Source organism: Lepidothrix coronata, unplaced genomic scaffold (assembly GCF_001604755.1).
Source record: "Lepidothrix coronata isolate B3197 unplaced genomic scaffold, Lepidothrix_coronata-1.0 Scaffold94, whole genome shotgun sequence".
In the NCBI taxonomy this organism is placed as follows: Eukaryota; Metazoa; Chordata; class Aves; order Passeriformes; family Pipridae; genus Lepidothrix; species Lepidothrix coronata.
In genome coordinates this window covers 2,732,358-2,753,675 of record NW_016690274.1, presented here as the reverse complement: position 1 = coordinate 2,753,675, position 21,318 = coordinate 2,732,358, and the positions used below count along the sequence as shown (strand labels likewise).

Genomic DNA, 21,318 nt, shown 5'->3' with positions numbered 1-21,318 from the left:
AGGTGCTGTTGCAGTGTGAGATGTGCCAGGGCTCTGGGGCTCACCGTCTCATGGAATGGTTACAGCCAAGACTCCTCCCTCCTATCTCGGGTAGGCTTATTCAAAACGCAGATTAATTTGCCATGGATTGGCATGGGATTAACTTGCTAGGACTTCAGAACTGACCTCCTATAGCATGGGATAAGGCTTGGCAGGGCTGGTGCTTAGCTGATGCTAAAAAGGGCTGATGGGCACTGGTGACTGCATGCAGTCAGTCCCCCTTTACCCTGCTCTCCAGCACACTCTTCAGCACCTACTGACATCTGACATTTCATTATCCAGTATATCCCAACAGTCCCAGATAAAGACATCAATTCCATGCTGCTGTGTTGATTCAATTCCCAAGCAGCTGGCTGAAGTAAAAAATGGGTTAAGCATTTAGACATTGACCATTATTGTATTAAACCAGGATCAAATTCATTTTTAATCTTTGGTAAGAATTTGATAAAATTCACTGCAGCCCTGAAATATTTTTTACTTTGATTTCCTGTATTCTTCTTTTTAGTTCCCCCAGAATATCCAGCATGACTACAGAGTTCTGTGAATCATCTTGTTCATACTTTACACAGAGGTAATGCTGCCACTGTTCTATTGACCTGTTTACATAGCCAAAGGTGGTGCTGCAAGCTGGTATTCAATTGCTAATATTCTGATTTCCCAGGACACATGTAATACAACTAATTTTATGAATTAAAAAGTGAAGAAATGCCATCAGTTTTTAAAAGTCATATTCCCACTTGGCTCTTCTCATAATCACTGTTACAAGAAAGATTACTGGGATGACTATAGCAATAAAAATAAGAGGGGAGAAGCCTTTTGCCTTAGTCTGGGGATTTGAAAGGTGTTGGGCTTTTTAAATTTATTTTGCACTGGACAGCATTTATGTGTTTGTATATGGTCCGTGCCTCTGCATGCTTTTTATAAACTGCTTCTCCCCAGAAAATATATAAGCCTGGCTTTGGAGTTTGTTTAATGGCATGAGCTGTTTATTAACAGCAGGAGCACACTGCAGATAAGATTGTGGGGGAGGTGACTGAAAAGTAGAAGCAGGATATGATCGAGGACTGAACCTTGGGTCCACCCCTTTTTGCTTATTGTCGTTCTGCTCTTTCCTCTTCAGCTCTTCCTTTTCGTGAGAAACTACTGAACTTGGAATAAAGGCTCCATATTTCCATAGTCATGGCACTCTTTTCTTCCCTCACCCCAGTCTTTATAGCCATTATATGTGTTTTGATTGGGGTAATAATAAAGAAAACTAATGGAGAGAAGGAAAAACGTGACGTTAAAAGCAAGCTTACATCTCGCCCATGGGTGGATGAAGACTTAAAAGATGGTACTGACCATACCTTAGATGAAGAAGGTAAGAAAAATCTTATCCATCTGAACACTTCATTGTTTGAATTTTATCTGCTGACGTGAATAAAGGAGATGTAATCCTCTGGACTTCTCCACAATGACAGCAATGTATAATGCTATTCTGCTGCTGTGCCCTGAGCTTGTCAGCTCCCAGGAGGGAGGCAGTCCTCATGTCATGTCACTGTTGGTGTAAACCTCTAATTCCTCCAGATCCAGGTCAGAGAGCAAAAAGAAAACACATTTTCAAAGACCCCAGTCTGTTCCTCTGAACAGCAGATCTCAAACCTATGAGGGACTTTATGGGCAACGTAAGGAAAGAAAGGAGATCCTGCTAAAGTCCCCCCAACCTCTTCCCAGGTCTTATAAGTGTGAGCAAAGGGAAGACCTGAGCAGACAGTTTATATCTGCAAGTTGATTTTGTAGCCATCTCGTCTCACTTTACCACCCAGTGCTACATATTTGGTCTCAACACCCCTAAAAAGTTGGAAATGGTTTTAAGTCCTCCATTTGTGGCTTCTGAGAATGTCCCTGAGAGCTTTAGCTGAAACTAGAACCATTTGAAAGCTATGTTGATCAAATATTCAAGAACAGAATGTGATGATGCTGCTAATCTGTTCACTCAACTGCCTGTTTGAACCTATACAGAATGACTCTTATTTTCAGTAGCTGTTTCTGATGCACAGCTTGGACAAAAGTCTAAACACTGTATGTACCCTTCCTTGTTCTTGCTTCCTGACTATTCTCCATAAACTGCCTTTATTTCCTTGTGAAATAAAAATCTACAGAGTTGTATTCCTATGAAGCTTTTAAAAGTTGTAGTTAATACAGCTCTCTCTCTTTTTTTTTTTCCTTTTCCTCAAGCTGGCTTCAAAGGCTTTTTGTGGGGATTCCTTTTTTTGGTCCCATAATGACACATTCCCTGACTCCACTTCTAGAAATCTTGAAACATATTGTTCTTCTGTACATATACTTATTTCTAAGATCCATTATTTCTCTTCTTTTCTCAGTGTTCAGTGTACTTTGAGTTAGTGTTTTGTATCAGTTTCCAGAAACAGTTGATACCTGGAACATTTTAAACCATGTTGACTAATTCCCAAATACATAAAATTTCTTTAAAAATTACTTCATGTAATATCCTCCTTTTTTCAATGCAAAATAGATTCTGCATAAAATTATCACATAATCCCTTTGTCACTGATGGCTTGCTAGTTCAGTTAAATTGCTGCAAATTAAAATTTCTGAGGGTAGTTCAAATGATAATTTATGAATTATCATCTCGGACTATGCTTGTTTCTATCAGTTTAAAAATTTAGATCCTCTAAATAAGCAAACCTATTAGTTCTTAACAAGGAACCTCTCTGCCACAGCTCCATATATAAAGTCATTCATTTATGTGCTAGTTGTTAACCATTTTATTCAGGTGCTAAATTCAAAATTGTATTAGTTTCAAATTCCTTGCAAAAAATTTGACAGCTAGACATATTGGTGCTGTTGCTAAAGGATTTATTTATTTTTAAATAAAATCTTTCTCAATTTACCATATCATCCAATGTTAAAATCGGTTTTCTTGCTATTTTGCTTTTAATAATAAATAATTATCTTTCCCTTAATGGTATGTGATTCAAACCATGTCTTTTATCTCTAGAAAAATTAAAATAATTTCATCATGCTCTGGAAAGTTTTTCTTCAGCAGGGAAAAGTCCAGCTTAAGTGAGAAGAGTAGCAATGAGAAGTAGAAGAGCTGGTAAGGATCTTTTGCTAAGTAGAGATCAAAATGTATTCCCCTTGTTAAAATTTAACACTTGTCAGTGTTAAAATTTTCACTGACTGTACTAGATGCTGAAATGGAAACATGGACGTAAACAGAGATTTTATAATAGTAAAGAATATTTTACGTGCTGTGTAAATTCTGCTACTTTATTAACGTATCTTGCAGAAACAAGCTCATTTCTATTTAAATGTCTCAAGCTGGCTTGTATTTAAAGAAAAAGTGCCTCTGAAGAGAATTGGAGTTAGGTGAGATGAAACATTCCTAAGGACTTGTCTAAAGCTAGAATCTAGGGCTGCCCTAGGTGAACAAGCTGAATTTTCAACAGACTCCGGAACAAGAAGGGATAGCTTAAGATCAAGTTGTTTGATTTGTGTCCATTACCAAAACAAGGTCTGTTTGCCAAGCATGTGAAGTACTCTGTAAGAAAAGCACTGACCTTATTTGTAGATATCATGAACCTTCACTGAAGTGGCACCGTCAGGGATGTTTGACCTGAGAGGGGCATACCTTTGAGTAGCAGAGCATTTAGTGTAATTAGCTGAACTGCTTGGGCAGACTCAGTAGGGTCACTTATAGGTAATGAAGGGCAGAAGTGCTCTAGAGCTTGTGTGTGTTCTGCTTTCAGTAGCTGAAGAGATGAGTGTTTCTTGGAGCAGATAAAAACCCAGTTCCTTCACTAGGTGCAAAGCACTCAGTCCATTTGTTTAATGCTTTAACTGGCAGCACTGCAGCTTTGTTTACATGCCTATCTGTCCTGTAACTTTCCCCTTTGTTTATAAGATCCAGAACAAGCGATTGTTGTGCTGTGGATTGGCAAGAATGGTCTGTGTATGTATATGTCTGACTGTGTCTTGCACTAGGCCATTGCACTACCAATTAGATACAGATGAAAAAGATGTTTCTTCAGCCTTGCCTTGAACAATGAGTCAGAAGGACTTTCTAATAGTAGTGGGCATCTTGTCCCAAAGTGGTGGTACCTCATCTCCCACTGATTCAGATTTACACAATTAGATCTGGACTACTTCTCTGAAGATCTTAAAAACCTTCTGTAACTATATTCCAGTGTGAGGTAATTTTCACAATATTTTGATTCTGGCTCCTTTCTTGCAGGGTCTGCCTCTCCACTTGCTACTTCTTTTGCTTAAGATCTATAACCAACTCTTGGGGTTTCCAGGATCAGCCTGCTAGGCACTATTTATAACCCACCAGTAAGGCAATCCATCTCTTTTAGTCCTCTTTTAGCCACACACTCAGTTCAAGATTGGATTCACTACTGGGATTCCTGTAGTGGCAGATTTTGTAGCAGTCTGCCATTAATCAAGCAAAAAACAACAGGGTCAGTTACCCAGAATTTTATGTCCAAAGATCTGAAAGCTTTCTTTGCATTTATTTAATTGTTTTCCTATGCATCCTATTTACACTGGAAAAGAGATTCGCAAAGGAATTTTATGCTTAGGAAGCAATTCCTTAGAGAAGAAACTGAAAGAGCCTGTTTGGAAAGCAAACACATTCCTCTAGACTGAAGTTTCTCAAGGATCAGTTTCAGGACCATTTGTTAATATTATCTAGTGGTCTTTGCATAAAACCAAGGAGGACACATGAAATTTCCTAATGACATACAAGTGGAAGCCAACAATACAGGGAAGTGTCAGTGCAGGTAAAAAAAATGGCCAACAGAAGTGAAACGACAAGTCGTTCTCAGTGTGAGCTTATGTTACCAGGAACTCATGGTAAGGTTCTTTGCTACAAAATGAGGCAAAATTTATTATATGGTTTGTAGACTGATTATAACCTCCCATATGAACTACTGGGAAGATCGCAGTCATCATCCTAAAATGTATCCTGAGAGAAATTTCTGATAGAGTTAGAGAAATAGTACTTCTAAAATGAGATTTCATTAAAATGAGATTCATGGGATGCCTGAGCCAAAACCATTTCAGATTTTCATAAAAGGCAGGAAGCCTGAAGACTACTGTAAATGTACAATGGAATCAATGGCAATCTTGAGAATGTGGGTAACAAGGTAATAGACTTACCAGCAGGATATCTGTTGTCCATCAAGTCATGGAATACACAGAGATGTAAACAAGACACTTGTAGTATTGTATAATGTGACCATACGAACAGGAGTATGTCTAAACACAGCAATTAAAGATATAGAGAGCATGCACTAAACAGATGGTGCTGATAATGATTTTATCTTAGCATATGCATAATGTTAACTGCTAAGAATGAATGGTAGACACATGGTAGAGGAGAATAAATACTAGATGAATTTATTAAAAAAAAAATTGCCAGGAGAGTTTTGATTTTGTGTGTCAGTTCCCTCAATCCTGGGTTCTTCTTCTCCCTCTGCCAGTATTCCCAGTTGGAGGGTATAAAGGTTTTTCATTCTCACTAATTGCCTCACCTTTTTTCCATATTCAAAATCTTTGAAAGTACATTTCTTTTTTCGCCTCATTATTAAGTTGAGGCATCTTGACCAAACAGCAATTGGACTTTTTTTCTTCTCTTCTTCTTTCATGGGAAAAAAAACTCCGCACCACAAAATGAGCACACATTAATCACTACTTTACTAAGTGTAAACCACAAAGGGAACATTAGGAAGAGGCACCTTTTTACTTTTCAGCTTGAGTGTACAAGATGGTCACAAAAATAATTTTTACAGCAGGTCGCTGCAAAAATAATTTTTACAGCAGGTCACTGCTTTGCATTAACGTGGAGCCAGGTCCTTGCAGACTGTGACCAAGAGTGCTCAACAGAGGTATGAAATGCTAAACAAAGAGAATTCTTTGGGTATGCAAAATGAAATGTGTGTTGTTTGGGGACCAGAATAATTCTGTCTAGATTCAATGTATGAAACTGGATTTATTTCACCCTCTTGCACATGCTGAGATACACTTGTGAATATTTCACTGCTGTTTATAAAATGAACAAAAAATCAGCCTGGTCTCTAAGGCAACTTCATACTACTAAAAGACAGAAATAATTGCTGTTTGAATTTGCACTGGAAATTGCTATGATTCTGGAACAATAGTCTAATGGTGACTGAAAAAGAACCGGAATATTTTTCCTGACTCAGCTCTCTGTTGCAAATTGTTCAATACTATCGACTAGTCAAAATGCAGCATTTAAATGGCTTTAACTTCCACATCATAGCTGCAAAAAATGCTATCTCTGCTGATTCTAGGAATAAAGGGCAGAAAGAGATCTCAGAGACAACAGAAGATTCGTTTTGTGATATAAAAAACCCCAGAGAGACAGATTTCAGTGAAACGGGGAACCATTTAGAGTTCTTAATTTAAAGATAAGAAACACGATATCCTATATTTGATATATTGTTATGCTATGTATAGATGCCTGTCATCCATTTTGTCTTATGCTGGAAGTGTTGGGAAACCAAAGAGCTTAACCACAAAGTCACATTTCTGCAGAGCTAAGACTTGCAGTGCTTTGGCTATGAAACATGAATATTGAAGAAGTTGACATTCAGCTCTTCAGAGGAGATTTTTCACATAATGGTAGTTAAGCTCTCTCCTTAACTTCAGTAATTTGACTTTTTTTTTTCTTATTAGACTGCTCAAGAAGGAACATACATATTCATATTTACTTGCTGAGAAAAGTGGGCTGAAGGCCTAGCCAGTTTTTCACTGCTGTTTCAGCTTGTAACCCATTTTTGCAGGCAGGCTTGCAGGCTGAAGCGGAGAAGGCAATGACTTCTTTGTGCATCACACTTGCAACAGCCAACCAGGACCCTCGTGCCTCTTGGTATTTAAACAAGATGTTTATTCAGCAGCTGGAGCTAGGGATCAATGAGCTGTGTCAACTGGAACCTCAGACTTTGCCTTAGGAGTGATGTAGAAGTAAAGTGTACGGCAATGCAGGACAAAGTGCGTTCCAGCGGTGAATGCCAAGGATATCAACAGCATTCTCCAGCAAAAAAATCCCTAACCACTTGTGTTTTCTTGCAGATGTTGATGAAGAGTGGCAAGGACTTGAAGAAAATGTTGCCCATGTCCCCTTCACTGCAGAGCGCTACTCTGAGGCTGAAATGATTAAAAGGTCACAGACATTTTATGAGCTTCTAAATAAGAGGCGATCTGTCAGGTTTCTTAGTGATGAGCCGGTCCCCAGGGAGGTTATCGATAATGTCATCAGAACAGCAGGTATGGTACTGAGTGGTTCATGGTCTGAAAAAAAACAAAAAAAGGATCACCATTGTTGTTCAACTGCTTAACTGTGAAAAGGTGGTGTGGAAAAGCCAAGAAAATTGGCATTTTGCTTATGGTTTTACCAGATTCACCTGTAACCGGGATGAATTAGCACCCATTGATTGATCAGAAATTACTCAGCTTGAACAACAAACAATATGTCAGGGAATTGTTTGGAGCATTCCCAATTCCTTTGTATTTGCAGTTCACCCATAAGGGAAGAATAGCATTTCAACACCATGAAGCAAAACACTTAATTTTCAACCTTTAAAAGATGCTATTTAAAATGAAATTTGTGTATGGTTTAGTGAGACATCTTTCAAATAGAAATATTAAAGTGTTTTCTCTTAAAAATATCAAACCATGTGTACTTCACATGCTTTAAAATGCAATGCATTATAATATCCAGTGTGGGTTTTGATATTTGGGTTCCCCCCACATAGTGATGAAATTTTCTTAGGCAAGCAAAATATTTCAGGTGATGTAAATGGTTGGGGTTTATTATAGAGAAAGAATTTCTGTCTAGAACAAAAAACCTTTTCCAGTTCTTCTGACATCAGTCCAGATCCTCGTTGCATATGACTGGAGTGTTATGGTGAGGAGCCTGATCAAGGTTATTTGGTGGAATGTCAGAAATTGATTATTTTGTTGTTGTTGAGAATTTATGCATTTCAAATCATTACTGTCATGTCCTGGCCTAATCTCATCTCTGCTTTAGTAACATTGACTTCAGCCAGAAGTGGTTTTGACCCTCATTATTTCTCTTATTCTATGAGCCAGCTGCTCCTGCTATAGAAAATATTCCAGGCTGCCTTAGAAAACAGCTCAGTGGCCTTTAGCAGGATTAATAATATAAAGATTCTCAACATTTGAGGTGCATTGTTTTCCCTTTAAAAACTGTAAGCAGCTTTGCTACTGCACTGTAACGAGTCTCTGTCTCCCTCTAATTAACTAGGAGTCATTAAAACACTGAGCATGTTTTGGCAAAAGCAGCAAAGCGAACAAGCCTGGCGTGCAGATGAAGTACTTAGTAATCCTGAAAGCTTTGGGCTGTGTAGAGAAAAAGAAAACAAAATAAAGCATAAATGTCATCAGTTTTTACCCAAACCTGAGGAGAGGCAAGGTTCACAATATAAAAACATTTTAATATATAAAGATAGTTCAAGCTGCTTATTCAGTGTTTCTCAAGCTAAAATCAGTCCTTAGGTAAGCAACTATTGTATGTGTTTAAGATCTTCAAATATTTTTAAATGTGTATGAGGGATCAGAGAGATCTAAGCAGTCTTTTTAACCCATATATATGTGAATCTGTGCAGATAACTATATCCTTCAGCTTCTGGTTTTTAACCTCTAGGCAGTTAAAATATTCTCCTATGGTGGTGGTGGGTGAGCAAGTGCAGACTTTATATGTGCACACCTACATACACCAGCAGCCTTTGGGACAAAAACCTCAAAGCTGTATGCTATATGGCAGATGTCTTTGTTGTGCAGCTCCTTATCTTAGTCAGTCAGTGACAGGTTCCTGCGGGTGGTCACTTAGCCTTGTTTCCCTGAAAGCCATTAGTTTTGCCCTTTAACTAAAATCAGGTCTCAGAGTTGGCTGCATATTCAGACAGTGCATTGCTTTCCGTATAATTACTATGGGCATATATTGCACCATGTTACCATTTCATCATAAGAACCAAAAGGAACTTTTAGAAATCCTTAACTTACCCTTCCTGTAAGATTGCTGTATGAAAGGACTAATCTCTGTCCTTGAATGGGACTTCTCATTCTTTAAGAAAGAAATAAACAGGATTGTCTGCCAGAACTTGCCTCAGTCCTTTTCCTCCCATCTCATTCACTTGCTTTCCCATCACTCTTGGTCAGCCTGAAAGCTCACAAGGAATAGCTGAAACCTCTCACTGCCCACCCTCCTTCCTGGGTTTTCATCTTTCCCTGTTTCTGTATGAAGGTACTTCACCTAGTGGAGCACACACTGAGCCCTGGACCTTTGTGGTAGTGCAAGATCCATATTTAAAACGTAAGATTCGTGAAATTGTAGAAGAAGAAGAGGAAATCAACTACAAAAAAAGGATGGGAGACAGATGGGTTAATGACCTGAAAAGATTCAGGTATGAAAAGTCAATTGGCTAAGGAGTTTGAAAGGAGATATGTTTTAGTCTAGGAAAGACTTATATCATTTTCAATTTCTTCTTCCCTCTCATTTTTAATATATTTCTAAGATTCACACTTGGAAAGAAAAACTTATAAATATGCGTAGAATTTTGCCTTGGTGGCTGGTTCATAAAATTGCTTCCAGCGAAAGGTTTTATATGCTCTCCATCTTGAAAGTTTTCCAAGCATTTGGCTCCATCATTATTTTTTCCTGTGTAACCTCTGTTGCTGAAACTCTTGTCCCAGATTTTTCCTGTTGTTTGCCAAACAGTGAAGCTCCCAAAGTCATTGGAAGCTTTGCTACTGACTGAGGTAGCCCCAAGGCTTGACCCTATCCAAGTGCTGAATTATGCAATATTTAATTGTTCCAAATGCCCTCCGAAGTCTGACTGACTTGCTTAACTTCTCGCAATGGGAAGATGTTTACCGAGTCTTGGCTTGTCAAATGAAACATATGCACAAAGCTTTGTAGGGTTTATTTGCCCTACCTATTTCATAATGTTATTTTACATGTGCTTAGGTGCTATGCAAATTTATGTGCTATGCAAACAACTAAACCTCAGTATTTTTTATATTTTGAGTGCAAACAGTAGAAAGTGCACATTTTCTTCTCTAAATTCTACATCATAATTAATATATTTAAATCGTCATTTAAAAAGTTGGGAGCCAAATGAATTCTAACAGGGCTGAAATACTCAGAACCAAAGTAACATTTTTTTTTTGCCATGAGAATGCATTTAGGTTTAGATCGCAGACAAAGAAGTTTTGAACTTTTTTGCCAGCAGTTTTCCCTGCAATCACAAAAAAGTTGGCACTGCTAGTAGCAAGCAAATCTGTAAAATTCCAGGAATTAAATAATCTCACAGGCAAATGCCCATGAGGCCAGTCATAGATAAGAGGTAGCTTATTTGTATGCAATTCTACTCTTCAGAGTGAGCACATCAGCTCCTCAGCCAAATTTGTTAAAATTGAGAACTCTATTCAAGCTTTTTTTTTTCCAAAAATGTTTCTATTTAAGCTGATAATACTTAATCCTTTGCAGTAAATGTTCTAAGCTTTAGTCTACTGCTATAATCGTCATGTACCTTTAGTGCCCCTCTGCAGACAGTAAATGTGGCTTATTGGAAAGTGAAAAGGTTGCAAAATAAATGTCTTAAACATTCTTTTGCAGAACAAACTGGATCAAAGAGTACTTGGACACTGCTCCATATCTGATCCTCATTTTCAAGCAGGTATATGGGTGGCTTCCAAATGGCAAGAAGAAGACGCATTACTATAATGAAATCAGCGTTTCTATTGCCTGTGGTATCCTGCTTGCTGCACTGCAGGTATGTTGACAGAACCAACACACTAGGAGTCAATTTATTAGCTTGGACTACATACCAAGACTATTCTACCCAAATGAGAGTGGAACCCAATTTAAATTTTAACATTATCAGTCCTCTGGAATACTCCAATTCCTGGCAATATGTCTTAGTTTTGAGTTTTAAAGTTATTCCATATAGATCTATATCTGAGAAGGTAATTCCTGTCATCAGTACTGGTTAACAAGAAGAAAAATGTAATGCAGCTTCCAGAGTTGTCACTCTTTTCTAGGCACAGACTTCAGCTCCTGTGGTTTCTGCCTTATGCTAACAGGGCTGACAGGCTCTGCAAACTACCCAAGCATGGCTGTGTGGTGCCACACTGGCCCCTTTTTTTCAGTAATCCCTAAAAAACAGCCTGACACCAAAACACTTTTAGTACACAATGCTGGAAAAAATAAAAAACTAGGGACATACTCCACAGAACAGGCTGTACTATTTCAATCAGTCTTTCCAAGGCGTTTCTAAAAGTGAACTGATTTCTAAAGCTCAGCATGTTTGACACCAGCCAGTTAGATTTTCTCAGTGGTTTCTCAGTGCTCAGTTCTGCTTCTTGTATCTGATGTACTCACACAAGTGTTTAAATAGCAAAGCTATTCTGATAGTTAACTTGGCCTGTCAGCAGGATAACAGTAAGGTGCCACCTTTTATATTAGGCCAATTTCCTACCAGGCACTGCCATTTCTCCTCCATTCTGTTTTGAATGACACTTCCTTTCGTGCATTGCTGCTCCTCAGGCACCATTTAGCATCACCACTATTAGCTCTTCTCCTCTTGAGAAGATCCTAGAGATTACAAAACATGAGAGGTGCATTGCCTGAGCACCTTTCTCTGGCTGACTTTTATAACTCAAAGACTCAAAATTCTCACATTACATATACGGAGAGACTGAAATCCACATATGCAGTTGTCAGGAAGCAAGTCAGCTATGTGCTTATACCTTGGATGATGTCAGCTTTTTATTGTTTGTCAGATTTTTTTGGTCTTTTGTGAGATTTTGTATGAGAGGAGGACTGATATATAGACCTACTTTGCAGTTCTGATATAAGTTGTAACAATGGCCATTGTGAAAGACAGAAACAGACTCCTGTAGCAACTTTTGACACAGTGCCTGTGCCCCCTTTCCCTGTAGGGAGCAAATGTTCACAAAGCTGTAACGTATCTTCCTGTCAGCTCTATGGAGGCAAGAACTGAAACATTTCTCTGTGCAAGCCAGGTCATAGAATCAGAATAGTTTGGGTTAGAAGAGAGGTTTACAGGTCACCTAGTCCAACCCCCAACTCCATGGGATGATATTCCAGTAATATCCCCACAACTGCCTCTCAATTTCAGTGTAACCCTGGGTCCCCCTCTACGTGGAGCATTGCAGGCAGGCTCCGGCTGTATGGCACACAGACTTGGCAAGCAGAATGTGCCTTTGCTGTGGTAGAGAAAAACTGCACTTTTCCATAAGCAAAGTAGGCTTCTTTTATGGTACCATTAAGGCTGTTAGTAAATCATGTGTTCTAAAGACTGCAACAGGATCTAACAGAGCAGCATTTCTGGGCTAGTCAATAGGACAATACAGGTGTGGTGGGAACAACTGCTACACATACAGAGTACAGACCTCTGTCTCACTCTACTGCTGTCTGTCTTGCTGCAGAATGCAGGTCTGTACACGGTGACCTCCACACCCCTCAACTGTGGCCCCCAGCTCCGGGTGCTGCTCCAGCGCCCAGCAAATGAGAAGCTACTCTTGTTGCTCCCTGTTGGCTATCCCAAGAAAGATGCTACTGTGCCTGCGCTGACCAGAAAGCCGCTGGAAGACATCATGGTGGTCATGTGAGCCCAGTGCCAAGAGGAAGGAGGGCATCCCTGCTGACAGCTAGGAAGCAGCAGCCTGATGAAGTTGTCATTGCTGTTTCTTTGCATCATCCCCCTATGTCACTGTTGCTCTCTGGCAGTTTACATCTGTATTTCTTTTAGTGCTACTAACAGCAGTGAGCAATCAAGCGCTGTGCATTTGACAGGTGCTGTTACTTATGAAACCAGGCAGTTGTTCCAGGGGACAATGGCATTTAAATGACCTTCATCACTTGATTTTTCTCATGCACTAGGGGGACAAATCTTTCCTTGAACTGGAATATATATTCTTCTTATACTTTTCTGATTGCCATTACACAGTTATTTTAAGAATTTTAATGAAGGTTGTATTAAAAGATATAAAGAGGTCAGACTCAGCTGGTGCTGCCGATCCCTGTGCGGGCAGAGCCCCCTCGTGGGGCCGCAGGTACCGCCGGCGCTGGGAACAGCGCAACGTGAAAACGCTGGGAGAGAGCCATCCTTCCTGCAGGTCTCTGTTCTGTGAAACACTTCCCCACACTGATCTCTGCTGCAGGCAAATTCAGCCAAACTGGCTTCAGCCCTCCTTGGGCGTTGGTCGAGATGACCCGCTGCTCCTTGTCTGAAGTCTAACCTGTGCTAGAGGAAGGTGTCCCTGCCCACAGCAGGTGGATTTGAGCTAGATGATCTTTCAGGTTCCTTCCAACCCAAACCATTCTATGATTCTGTAATTCTATAAGTCAATCCCATTTATTATCACCTGTTGTCAGCCTAGCAAGTGGAGGGGATAATATTTTACAGAGGTACAGATTTTAGCCATGTCAATGCTTCAGCCACCCAGTGGGAAAAACTATTTTTCTCTTTAGCAGACCATTTTGCTGTATTTAGCAGGCATGCCTAAATGTGTTCACCTATTGTACTAATCTTGTTTCACATCCTCAGTGATACAGCTATGGCAGGAAGCTCTTAATGCAGGCCTAATCTAAAATGAGCTCTTATAACTAATATAAAATAAAATAAGGAAGTCCTGTGTCTACACACTTGCAAGGTCTAAAAGGTAGTCAGGGAGAGAGGGATGGGCTGAACCAAGCCAAGGCTGACCAGCTACAGGTGCCCGGTTATCAGGAATACATTTTAAAGTCACTGTTCCAAGTTTTCCTTCTGTGCAGATGCTACTCTGCCACATCAAGCCCCTTCACAAGCAGTTTTTACGTGCTGTAAAAACTATGTTTGTTTTAATTCAGAGTTCACATCAATAGAGGGAAGATGAATCTCTGTCTTGTTGCAACCTCTCCTATAACTACAGAAAAAAACTGCTGCTTCCTGGTCTCAGTCTGCAAAACACTCAGAGAAGATTTACCAAATGAATTCAGTTTCAAATAGCAGAATCTTGCATATATAAGACTATTTCTAGTATGATTTCATAATTAAAAAACAAAGAACTAAACCAGTTTAAAAATACACAGAAAATTGTCAAAATAACAAGCATTGGTATATACCACTTATACTTCTTTGTGCCAAAGAAGATTAATGGTGCTTTTTTCCCCTGTGTTGATTCTGGAAACTAATATACATGTAGTAGTTGAAAAACTCAAGCCCTCACACCCTCACACCAACTAAGTCAAAAAGATTCTTCTTAGATCATGAAATGTAAGTAAAATAAGCTTCTTTTCTTTTTTTTTTCCCCTCCCGTACAAATGCTTATTCAATCAGAAATTCTTCAGTAGTATTATAGCTGCTGGTGATATTGCAGAGTTTCTTGTAAATCATGCTAGTGTTCCTGTAGTGACAAGCCTACTTAGAATTGCAAGTGTTCTCTAATAAGTGCACTGTCTTTACTATTTCACAATTAAATAATAATAAATTTTGCCTTTCCATACAGCACATTATTAAAAAAAAAGTTAGCATTTAAATAGTTTTACACTTAATAACCAATACCTCTATGGTATTTGTTCAATTTCAAGGTAAAAAAATGTTTTTCTGCTATCTAATTGGAGTTTCCCATATTTCAACTTGTGTCGGTTGCCTCTTGGCCTGTTGCTATGCATCTGCAAGAGAAGTCTGGCTTCATCTTCTCTGCATCTTCCAATCAGGCAGCTGCAGACAGCAATCAGGTTTCCCCATTTATGGGATTTTTCTTCCTTGAACTGCGTGAACAAATTTGTGTGCATTCAAGGATTCTCACTGTCTGAAGTTTGTCAGACAAACAGGCTTGAAGTCAGGTACAACACAGTGGGTTGCATCACAGCCCAGATGATTAAAGGAATAAGTATCACATGTTGTTGGAACCATGGCAAACTGCTCGTCTCCTCCCTCTCCATGGATGACTAAACTGGCATTGGTTTTAGTATGCCCTTGAATACAGAGCTGTAAGGTGTTGCAGTTCACCTGGCACCTCATTAGCAATCCAGCTGGCCATCAAGTGTGGCAGGAAAGCATTACCCCTGGGTAAGAACCCAGTCCACCATCTTCCATTCCAGACAGGTGAGCCAGAACCCAAATGACTCTGCTTGAAAATAAATATTTTTTTAATCTTAGTGATTCAAAGGTTTGAGGAAACTGTTACACTGGTATATATGCTATCTCCTTCATAGCTTAGAACTCACCTATGTGACTGAGTGCAAGACTCCCATAAACTAGCTGGGCTGTAGTAACCATCTAAGTGAACAGCTCTCTGCTTGAAGAAAATAGCAGGTTGTCAGCATTTAGCTTCTTTGCAAACAGTTTAAAGCTAAGTGTTGCTATCTTACATTTGATGGAAATCACTGCCCAAGAACAGCTACTGAGCTGGTCTGAGCTGGTGCACAGGGAGGTCCTGTAATTTACCAGCTGTGTATTTGACCATGGGTAGAGCCTTCCCCAAATCTTCGTTTGCGAAACCTAGCCATGATGATGACGATTTGACCATTTCTTACCATATAAATTTACACTAGTACAATAGAAGTAAAGCACCTTTTAGGTGCAAGGAAGTACTAACACGGTGCTCTGTAGCCCAGATGAACAGAAGCATGCAAGCCCCAAACTCAGGTTGTGGTTTTGCTTTGATTAAGTTGCAGCACTTCAAAGATATTTAAGCAAGTAGATGTGCAGTCAGCATCTGATTGATTTATTTCCTTAATTGCTACATAAACTTGGGCCCATGAAAAATGAATCTTGAGAAATAATCCAGCTTGCACTCCAAGGCAGGATCACTTGTATTTGAATGCCAGGTACTGACAGAACATGAATTCACAGTACTAATCCACTGCTCCCAGCAAAACACTTGAAAGAAATAAAAACTCAAAAGCTAATTCTGCCAGCACATGCAAGTCCTAAGAAGTTTTTGTTTCCAGAAGGGCTCAGCCTTGGCTTCTTGTTGCTGTCACTGATGAGACCTCCATGGAGATCATTAGGAAGAGGTTGGCTGCTGTATTTTTTTGAAGATTTCCACCCACCTGAGCTTAGCCAAAGAACAAACTACAAAAGTAGAACAGATTCATAACTCAGAACTCTCAAGGCATTTAATTATTGTTTTGGCTAGCACTACCAATATCAGACATCTATGAGAGCCCAGTCTTTGCCCATATAGACAGAACTCTTCTATGCTTGTGGATTGTAAATAATGAGAACACTTAAAGGCATGAAAGCTGGGCAACAAAATCCATTCAAATTTAAGATGGAGGAAAGTTCTTGAAGCTTGAATCAGTGCAGCAGCAAGTTACCAGTTAAACAGCACATGCTGTTACAGGTTTTGTGTGTTTAATCACTGTTAACCTTAGCTACAAGATTGGAACTGAGTTGAACTAGTTCTGGTAGAAACAACGAAGGCAGTCCAAGACTCTGGTGACAGTCTAAGGCATGGAGAAAAAATACTGATCAGTGAAATGGGTAATGACCAAAACCTCAAGGCATGAGTTACCAAGTTTTTCAAGACATAGCATTAAGAGAGGTTGTGTTTGAAGGATTTTTAAGAGGTAACCTATGAAGCTTGGAGTTTTTTATGAGGAGCTATCCTGTGCCTGAGGGTGAGTTCTTGTCTGTTACTAAAGATCTTGTCATTGAGATCACAAGTGACTCAGCTTGAAAGGGTGAGACCAGAGTTGGACAGTTTTGCCCTACAATATGATAGTGTTTGTGAAGTTATCCTGAGGAACACCTCTTGCAAATATTAAGTTCAGAGTGTATATATTGGGAGTCAGATAGTGACAAGCACAGCTGTGGAGACCCACAACAGTCACAGATATGCTTCAAAGAGAGGATCTGCTTTAACAGGCTGAATTTTTTTCCATTGGATATGCAGTAGAGACACTGGTCTGTAGATTATGCACTGGATTTTAATGAAGTTTTTGTGTTATTGTTTTTGTAGTGCAAATTTTCAAAATATCAGAAGGCTTTTAGCATCTTCAAACTATTCCTTTAGCTCACTCATAGGATGGTAATTATTCATTCAGCCTGCAGAATTCTCTGTGCAACCAATGCCAAGGTACCACTCTTAGATAAAGAGAAATATGTTCTCTAGCAACTTACTGTGAAAGACATCTCTAAGCAAGTAGTACTACCAGGTGCAAGGGGCAACAAGGACCTCCTGGGTTTGCCTTCCTGGAATAAATAAATATGAGATGTGATGTAAGTCACCCTTTTTTCAGTCTGAAGATCTTAGGCTGCTTTTGATAACAGCGTAACCTTTGTGTAGCAGTAAACTTGTTTGTTGGGCTTTATGACAGCAAAAAAGAAACAGAGGAAGACAAGCCACAACTACTATGCAATGCATAAGGAGTCAAAGAGCTGAAAAGAAAAAAAGCTTTCCTATGCTGGCCAGTATGTTTGTTCCTGTTTGTAAGCTGGAATGCATAAAATTTAGAGCTCACCAAATTTCAGGATATTATATGACTCTTGAAAAAATCTGTATCACTCCTGGAATTACATGTAAAAGCTACTAATGAGTGATGACTTAGCTGCTGCCAAGCAGGACAGTTCTGGCACCACTCCTCTTTGGTGTAGGGCCTTTAATTATTCAGAATACTTCTTAGACTTAATACAATACAGCATCTCATTCTCTAATTTTGGTCGCTATTTCCCTTTTTGCTGGAAAATGAAGACGGAGCACATGAAGGGAGAAGAATAATTTTAAATTCAGTGAAACATTCATCAAAGCAAAAAGGTGGTATAATCAATAAGCAGAGTTCTGGACAGTTATATGTAGCTTTATAAATTTAAATTTTAAATAATCGCGTATTTTACACAGTTTTGCAAAGGTATAAAGTAAGAGCACCCTCGACTTTAAACCAGGGTGAATTATCAATAAACTTTAGTAGTAGCTGGTCCTGAAAGAGAAGAAAAACAAACTTCAAAATTACTAATTTAAACATTAATAAATAGACTATCTATTTAGCAATCAAAAGCCACTGGAAATACTGACTCATTTTGATTAATTTTCAAAAAGCATGAAAAGAATTGTGATTATTTCCTTTCACTGCTTTCGAGACCAAAGTAGCATATGCAAGTGTAATCACTTGAAAGAGAATTAGGATCTGTTTCATGCTGAACTGTATTTCAGATTGTCCTTGAAATGAGAAATTGTATTTCCAAGCTGTCTACTAGCCAGGATGTCAAGGCGACAACTGGTCATCTATATGTGGGATTCCAGATTGTGTTTCAGCTTAAGGATATGTTATGTACTGAACAGGGCCTGATAGCTCATTTCTGTGGCTCAGTGAGGTCTGAGACAAACGTGATGCACAAACCTTAAATACATTATGCCTTGCATGTCTCAGTTTGCTACAATAGCATCATAAATCAGAGGTGATCAATGGATGGTACCAGATGGAGATTTCTTGCTGTGACCACGAACTCTGGCTGTGCAAGTATGTGTAGATGTGCACGCATAAATGGTGTATCTATACATATAAAGTATAGGTGAATAATGTGGCACAGCAGAATTTTTTTCGCCTCAAGTGGTTGCAGTTTTGCCACTTTCCCAGGAAGGAAATCTTAGGCAAAAACCAAACATTGCTGGTTTTGGAAAATAGCAAATTAAGTCTAGGAAAAAAGCTCTAAGGCCAGAAGGACTCTTAAAAAGTATCTTGCTTCTTACCAGAAAGTAGGAATGTTTTATACAGGATAACCTTTAAGTACTGCTTCTTCCTTCTACATGGTACAACTTGAGTGCCGTCATGATGCTGTTTGTTGTTTATCCATTTTCTCATGTTCTTGACCTCAATTTCTTTTCTGTCCTTCATTTCACATGTCACATTTGCTATAGATATTTTTTGAGCTTTGAGCATGGCCTTTAGTAGAAACACAAAAAGTAGCATTATATACAACCCAAATGGTACTGAACATCTCATGAGTTTGACTACTTCAGGGTTTTAGAAGCTCTAAGGCTACTTGTACTCTGTTTACAGTAACTGGATTTCTTCAACTTAGCATCCCAGAATGAGAACTTGATCAAGTTGGATCCATGTTGTTTGTATGCTCACAGGTCTGACTTCTCCCTGTGTTGTCTCGTTACTGACTAGATTCAGAACAAAAGCTGACATGTAAGAAATATGGGTAGGTGTTTTGATTCTAACCTTCAAGGTGGCATCTTTCTATATAGCTGCTCTTCTGTAATATCAAATAATACCTGATGGGGAATTTACTGCAAAGAGGACCAGAGCTATAGCATGATTCTTAGGTTTTGTGTTTGGGTTCTGGATACAGATCTCAGCCCTTTTGCATTACACAGGGTAACACTTTATGTGTTACCAACTTTCACTATGCAGCAGTCTGCTCTGTGTGGTTTTAATAACAGAGTAGAAATATCATCTTTTCCAAGCTATGGTCAGCCCACAGAGGTAAATGACTTGACCTTCTCATACTTAATGGCACTAAGGAGGATTTTAGGAAGGATGCTGGAGGGGCATCTTGGGAAATGAAGTCCCGAAGTACTCTCTTGCACATGGGTAGTGAGATACCCATGGTGATTGGTCAAGGGAGTCACGTGTAGCTTTGAGGTGCATATAAAAGGTGATGTCTCATTTGAATAAAGGGATTTGGTTGCTGAACCGTAAGCCAAGCTGGGTTCGTATGGATTTATTTATTTATTGTATTAATAAGCCGTAATATATTGATTCCATTAGCAAAGCTGGTAAGTTGAGAGTTTCCCACATGTAACTTATTTCTGTTTAAAGGTTGCGTAAATTTACACTTGAAGTACACATGCAGAAACATTTGACAGAAAAAAGCATGGGTACTATGCAAAATGTGTTGAGCTGGCAGAAGAGCCAAGAAAACAGTAAGAACAGGTCAGTAGCAAGATCTTAACTTTTGTGTGCTTATTTCTACTGTGATTTTTCTCTCTATGTGGGTGCAGCACCTGAATTCCATTAGATATGTAACAAAAAGCGATTCTCACTCCCAAGTTTGTGTTTTCCTTTTAGCTGGATTTGTTATGTTATCTGTTTATAATTTGATGACAAAACACAAGTAGAAGTATGAATCAGCTATTAAACAAAGGTTAGAGCAAACTGCTGTCAACTCTTGTCTGTTTTAACTGCCACTGGAAATCTGGCAGGTACCTCCTTTCCTACAAATCCAAGCGAATAACACACTCTGTGAATATTACCCTCCCATAATTTACTAAATTGTTCATGAACAAATTTCAAAGTTCAAGAATGTAATTATTTGGAATTAGTAGTGAATTTCTTTAACACACAATTGATATTCTGTGGAACATTTGATTAGCAGCTGAAAACAGTTTGTAACTAATGCTGTAATTAGCTAGCACAGTATTCACTCCATGTGAGACTGCAGTGTTATAAAGTTGGGTAGACCCAGAACATAGAGCAATGCAGCCTGACTTCTAACTAACTTACACAGAACAAATGTTTTGTAGGAGAAGACTGCACGTTCATCTGCAGAATCAAATATAGGAGATTTGCAACCAGGTCTGGATCAGAAATTTCCTCAGAATTCATCTGCTTTTCATGGTGTGCTGATGTCAGCTGCCTGTAGACTTCCAGTTTTTGGTTTTTCATCTCACTGGAGGGACAGGGTAGAATGGACTAAATGTGACTGATTTGTGAAAATCCACATGGAGAGTAGCCATGAATGGTGGAAGATCCTCTGCACAAATGCCTATTATCTGTGGAATGTTCTTTAGAGCATGATGGTCCCTCTTGACTGAAGGCTGATTTTTTTCACCTGTACAATAATGCAGCAGACCTCTCTTGTGGAGGCATGTTTTTCCTTTCTGCCCCTTCGATCCAGTAGAGCAGTCCTCCTGTGAGCAGCTGAATGGGGAAATACGATTTTCTGCATGGATTATTCAGAGTAAACTGATGTAATAGGAGGCAGTTTTGCTTGCAGACCAGTATCTTTGCCCAGAATTAAAATACCTTGTGTAAGAAAAAAATAAATAGTGTTTTAAATAATCTTTCTTTTCTTCAGATGTTTTAAGAACTGCATACCTAATCTGGCACTCTTGTTCAGCTCTCTAAGGGCTGAATACATAAATGCAATTCCGTTGTTTAGCTTCTCAGATTATTCATACGGAATGAGCTTTCCCTTGACCTTTTGTACATACAATCATCTTTTTTTATCCAGCTGCTTCTAATTGGCAAGAAAATACGTTAAGTGC

At 39.0% G+C, this 21,318-nt stretch overlaps 1 protein-coding gene across 1 annotated transcript; it reads left to right on the top strand.

Annotated features, from left to right (window-relative positions):
- Positions 1-1,099: 1,099 nt before the first annotated feature.
- Positions 1,100-20,211, top strand: IYD (iodotyrosine deiodinase). Its single transcript, XM_017822072.1, has 5 exons — positions 1,100-1,399; positions 7,138-7,332; positions 9,332-9,491; positions 10,706-10,862; positions 12,541-20,211. The coding sequence occupies exons 1-5, from the start codon at positions 1,219-1,221 to the stop codon at positions 12,721-12,723; spliced, it is 876 nt and encodes a 291-aa protein (XP_017677561.1). The 5' UTR covers positions 1,100-1,218; the 3' UTR covers positions 12,724-20,211.
- Positions 20,212-21,318: the final 1,107 nt, after the last annotated feature.

Bases quoted from the DNA above. Each gene is read 5' to 3' on its own strand.
- IYD (XM_017822072.1), top strand. From the start codon at position 1,219: ATGGCACTCTTTTCTTCCCTCACCCCAGTCTTTATAGCCATTATATGT. The intron at 1,400-7,137 runs GTAAGAAAAATC...GTTTTCTTGCAG, and splicing joins CCATACCTTAGATGAAGAAG to ATGTTGATGAAGAGTGGCAA. The intron at 7,333-9,331 runs GTATGGTACTGA...TTCTGTATGAAG, and splicing joins TAATGTCATCAGAACAGCAG to GTACTTCACCTAGTGGAGCA.